General features: G+C 42.1%; 1 protein-coding gene across 1 annotated transcript in view; it reads left to right on the top strand.

Moving 5' to 3' along the window:
- Positions 1 to 480: 480 nt before the first annotated feature.
- TOX3 (TOX high mobility group box family member 3) overlaps positions 481 to 6,000 on the top strand; it is a 50,817-nt gene continuing 45,297 nt past the window's right edge. The window contains exon 1 of the mRNA XM_062176385.1: positions 481 to 539. Within this exon, the coding sequence (XP_062032369.1) occupies positions 537 to 539 (3 nt within the window). The 5' untranslated portion in view covers positions 481 to 536. The remainder of the gene's footprint in view (positions 540 to 6,000) is intronic.

Genomic DNA, 6,000 nt, shown 5'->3' with positions numbered 1-6,000 from the left:
CTAAGGATGGAGTTAACACTGTTAATGAACCCATAGGTTCATGGCTTTGTTTACAGAGGAAATATTTAGCACTTACAAATGTCCCCACCCTGTGTCCAGTTTTGAGAACAAAAGAGGGAGCATAAAGTGCAACAGTGCCTTTTTCGGTGTTTACAGTCATGTGTAGGGCAAGTCCATCAGCCAGATAATTACCCAATACTCATAAAGTTTCAACTCTGAGATTGTACAAGATTATACCTAGTGGCACCTCCTTCTCACCCAGTAGCTGTGAACTTTTATAAAGATTACACAATAAACCCTTCTCTGGTGAAGTATTTAAATGAAAAAAAAAAAAAAAGAACCACTTTCCAATTATGTAACACAAATTGGGAGTTTGTGTGAGCCTTTAGTTGTGCAATAAGATGACACATCTCCTGGGGGAGGGGCCTTACAGCCCAGTGAGGGAGAAAGACAAAGAAGCCAACCATATTCTGGTGTGAACCAGCCTGGACATCGTGCAACAAGGCCTGGGGTGAAGAAGGAGATCTTATCATTGGATGGTAAGAGAAAGGAGGGTTTGGAAGGACTAAAAAGAAGCAAAGGATCATGGGATTGGAAAGATTGAGGAGAAGTAAAGGATCATGGGAGTAAAGGGAGTAGAGGTGATGAGGTTGACAGTTGGGGAGACAAACAGGAGGAAATGAGACTGGGTAGATTAGGTAGTATCGATTTGTGAAAGGTCTTTTCTCCCAGACAGAAAAAGAGTTTGTCATTAGCAGACTGTGGCCAACAACCACTGAAAGATTTTTAAGCCTGACAGGGACATGAATGATCAAATTGTGTAAGAATAAATCCACCAAGAACTGCTTAAGTGAATTATGCTCTAGCCATGGCATAATCTTTATTCTTTAAAAAATCACATCTTAGGTGGTCATGGTGAGGAAAACGGTTGCAGAACACCTTTAAGTTCATTATATACTTCGATTTCAATTTCATTTTAAAGATTATTTGCACTGCAGGGAGAGAGACAAAGAAATTGGGGAAGGGTGTTTTCTGTTGCTATACCTGAAGCTGGGTGCTTCTGAAGAAGTTTATAATTTAGTTCACAATTTTAGAGGCTAAAAGTTCAAGATTGGCCTCAAGTGAGGGTCCCATGGGAAATGGCATCACATTAGTGATCACATGGTAAAACAGGAAACCAAAGATGGGGGAGAGGCTGGCTTTTGCTTTTGCTTTTGCTTTTTTTTAAGATTTATTTATTTGAAAGTCAAAATTACACAGAGAGAGGGAGAAAAAAAGAGAGATTTTCCATCTTCTTATTCACTCCTTAGATGGCTGCAGCAGCTAGAGCTAGGCCAGGCCAAAGCCAAGAGCCAGAAGTTTCTTCAGGATCTCCAACAAGGGACCCAGGAACTTGGGCCATCTTCCGCTGCTTTCCCAGGCGCATTAGCAGGGAGCTGGATCTGAAGTGAGACAGCTGGAATTCCAGCCGGTGCTGATGTGAGATGTCACTACACTACAATCCTGGACCCAGAGGCTGTCCTTTTTGTAGCAACACTCTCTCCATGGAGCTAATCAGGATCCCATGAGACCTATACTAACCTCTTTCATGAGCAATATTTTCAATGACCTAATTACCTTACCCTAAATCCCCACCTCCTAATACAACCACCACATTGGGGACCAAGCTGCTAATACCTGAACCCTTTGGGGACACATTGAAATCATAGCCATAACCATGAGTTGTCATATTGGCAGAGGATGGGAATTATTTTTATAATAGTACTCATGCTTCTGGATATATTCCATTTTTTTTCTTTCCAACATAATTAAAAACATCATTTAAAGGATAAATTGAAATAAAGGCAATTCTAGATGCAATGTGGATAATGGATTTGAAGAAAGAAACTAGATAGGCTAGGATTGACAGTGCTTCCTTAGAAGGCAGTGAAACATGTGAAAGATGTGTGTGTCATTGGCAAAGCTGAGTGACTTTGATTGGAGAATGAGAAAGGATCAAATGTGGTGTTGGATGGAAATTGAATAGGTAGTAATGGGATATTTGAGGCACATATGTCTGATTTTGGTAAAGATAAGCGCAGCATTGAATTTAATGAACTTCAGTTGTTGGTAGATGTCTGTGGTGAGCTTCGGAAGGAGCTGGAAATCGGTAACTCAGTAGAGTCAAAGATAATTGGTGTTGTGGTGGTTGATGCATTGGCATGTGATGAGTTACCAGAGCATTGTGAAAAGGGAACTGAGAAACTTTGAGGAGGATTGGAACACTGGTTTAGATGGACTATTTCCAGATGAAAATACTCCTTGAAAAAAGGAGTGGTTGAAAGTGTCAGAGGGGGACAAGAGGTCATTTGAGGAGAGATGCTATGGAGGAAGGGCCCGTGGGACTGGCAGTTAGCATTCACAGTGGGCTTAATGGGACCAGCCCATTAAGCAGAGGATCAGAGACTGTAGGAGGGTGAAGGAGTGAATGAAAGAGCAAACGGGGAGGTGGAAAGGGGACTAGTGTGGTGGGAGGAGGCGGGGAAGGCACCCATTGAGAGGGGCCCGGTGATTTTTGCTCCCCTAATCCCTAAGGATGAGCAGCGTTGGAACCTTTTGATAAATCAAAGGGGAAAACACTGGAATGGGAAACACTGAGGAGTCAAAGGAGAGGTGAAGTCCCGGAGCCAAATCCATGTGGACCTGGGATTCACAGCACAGGTGGCAGAACCTACTTTCCTTTCAGGTGCTGGACTAGGGTAACGGTTCTTACTGCTCTCTTGGTGAAGGACACAAATGTTTAGTAGAAGAGTGAGTGAGGATAGGAACGGAGCTACTGTGGGGAAATGGGATGCAAGAGTTACAGGCATTGCTGAGTGCATGGTGAGGCTCCACTGAGATCAGAAACTTCAAAAAGAGACTGTCTATAGGCAGATACTTGTTTTTGGTTCTTATGTTTAGTGTGTGTGTGTGTGTGTGTGTTCCATAATGAAAGCACAGTACACATTTGTTGAGTAAATGAGTCAACCATTGTAGATTTGCAAATAATTTTTTTAGTCCACTTCCTGGAACCCAAGTAATACAATATCAAGCTTTGAATCTCTTCCTTGTAATGCTTTCCCTTTGTGGCCTTTGTTTTCTTTCCCTACAGTTGATATTTCCTCTTCCACTAAAAAGAGAAAAAGTTGATGCAAGAATGAAAGATTAAATCTAAATACTCACTGTGTCCTTTCTATGAATAAGGAATTATATTGTAGGTGGTTATTCTTGCAAAAGAGTCATAGGGTCAACATGGTCCTTGCCCTTAAGAGGCTTTCATTGTAGTGGGGGATGGAGTGGAGGGAGAGAAGATAGAAAGGATCGCCTATGATCAGCACGGGCTTGGAGTCATAAAAGAGATGGAAAGGAAGAGTTTTGAAAATTCCCAAGAAGGGGACAGCAAGTCTAGTGGCCTGGGCTGAGAAAGTTCCTGTAGTAGATGAGGTGCTGTGCACTGGACCTTGATGAATGCATGGAATTTCAACAAGAGGCCACTCCCCGGGGTGGGGGAGGGGAGGCAGGGTCCAGGAGATATGGAGGTAGGAAGAGAAAGCATTCCAGATGGAGGGGATGGCCTGCAGACTGGGATATGTGTGGTGTGTTCAACAAATAGTGTATATCCCAGTATATATAGGTGCAGGTGCATCTATAGGCAGAAGATGCAGTTACTCATTTTCAAGTTTGGGCACTTGAAAGTTTCCCTTTGGCTTACTGGACAGAACTGAGAGGACCTCAGATGAGGGGGGGAAAAGAGCCGCTGTGGGGGAATTGCATTCCTTATGCTTACAGAACCAGGGTGGGAATATAGTTCGCTATTTCAAGTTAAATCTTTGGTTCTGAAACTTGCAGACTTGTAGGAATTCACAATGCTCCACAGATGAAACTACCAGCTTCAATGGGCCCCACATCAACATTTATCAAAACAAAATTGCTGTTTGAGAAGTGGTCTCAAATTTTATGAGAAATGTCCTTAAATTTCCAGTTCATCTTCCATATGTTAACTTTAACTGCAGAAGTACTCTGATTGTCTTGTTTGTAAGCAACAGGGAGAAGATTGAGGGAAATCTACAAATGTGTTGTCCCATAGGTGGAACCCATCCTTTAATTCTGTTTCTTTTGGTAGATGTCATTTCATTATGAACACACTGGGATAATTTCTCATATTGCAAGCTGTGAGTATGTAAAATTGCAGTCAAGTTTATGCTTTAATGATAACAGGTCTTCAAAAAGTTCAGAAACATGTATATTGTGAAAAAAACTATGCATGGATATAAAAATGTATTTGAAACAAAATTAACTTATCTTTTAGTTCTTTTTTTTCTATGAGCTCTTGTACCCCTGTATTTCAGCCTCGTTATACATCAAGCTTTTGTGTCATTGAACCTTATTGATCAGTCTCTGCTTGCTGAAGTCTCTTGATGTTAGGGATACCACCTGCCTAAGACGTCCCTTCTACATCTCTGGCCTCTCTTTCCCAGGCACCTTTCTGGATCAACTGGCTATGGAATATTACGAGATCTTCCAGGTTCTGCTTATGCCTTTTCTTGTCTCTCTCCGGAGGTTTCTCATTCCAGTGTCATTCATCTTCATGGCTACCTTGAATACCTGGTCTCATGAGTCTCATGCAAAAAAGTCTCCACCCCAGGTTTTCCTGTAAATTATAGACCTCTCTTGACACTTCAATCAAAGCACATTTAAAATACACCCATGCTGCAGCCCACATCTCACAGGATGACTCCATTCAGCTTCCCCTGTTCCAATAAATAGCATTGTCACATATCCAGTTAGGCTGGGTCCAAACCTGGTCGTCTCCCTTGACAGTCGCATCTTTCTCACTCTTGTCCGCTCACCATCAAGTCCAGGGAAAGCACGTCCGTGAAAATCCCTGGGCCTCAGCGTTCCCCTTCCGCTCCATTACAGCCTGAGGTTTTGCAGCATCACCGCTCATCTGATGTGTTGCACTGCTTGCCTAACTGGTCCGCCAGGACTCACGGTCATTGGTCACCTTCTCCGTATCTTTCTTCTTCACATACATAACAGGTAATATTTTGCATTCATGCATTTACTTATTTATATGATTATTGATTACTATCTTATTTCCTCCTGCTTACTTAGGTGTTCCATGATAGTGGGAACCATCTTTATTGGTTCACATGGTATTCTCTCGATTTTATTATTCTTTAAAAGAGTTATTTATTTGAAAGGGTTAGAGAGAGACAGAGAGAAACTGAAAAGGAGAAAGAGAGATCTTCCATGTGCTGATTCTCTCCCCAGATGGCCGCCAACAGCCAGGGGGTAAGCCAGGCTGAAGTCGGGAACCAGGAACTGGGTCTCCCTCTGGGTCTCCCATGTGGTTGCAGGGGCCCAAACGCTTAAACTGTCTTCCTCTGCTTTCTCAGGCACATTTACAGGGAGCTGGATCAGAAATTAGGCATCCAGGACTTGAACCTATGCTCCAATGGAGTGTTGGTGTTATAGGCTTCAGCTTAAACCACTGTGCCACCATGCCAGCCCCAGGATTTGTGTTAATGCACATGTTTTATGCTGACAGAGATTATGGAAATCCTTCTTGAGCTAGTCCATTGCAAATATATATTGTTGTGCCTACAGAACTAGTTGGTGCTAATTTTATAAAGCATGGTGAACTTAGAAAAACAACAGAAAAAAACCTCTGTCACTCCGAATATGGCTTTCAATCATATTTTGTGTTATACCATGACCATTTTCTGTGTCATTCAAACCACTTCAGAATTGTTTAAAACAAAATCAATACATTTGAGGCATATAACTTTTCTAGAATGTTTATCATTGGTGCAAGAAAACCCTTGGAAAGACCTTGATGAATTAAGAACATTTTTCTGCCGTACTGGAGTGTATAAGTTTGGTGAACTTCAGGCCCCATTTAAAATATATTACATTTGAGGGTGATTCCAGCTTCCTGCTCATGCCCACACCAGGAGGTTTAGGTGATGGTTCAAGTAG

Source organism: Lepus europaeus, chromosome 19 (assembly GCF_033115175.1).
Source record: "Lepus europaeus isolate LE1 chromosome 19, mLepTim1.pri, whole genome shotgun sequence".
NCBI lineage: Eukaryota > Metazoa > Chordata > Mammalia > Lagomorpha > Leporidae > Lepus > Lepus europaeus.
Note: the sequence above shows the minus strand (reverse complement) of the source record. Positions and strands in the feature narration are given on the sequence as shown.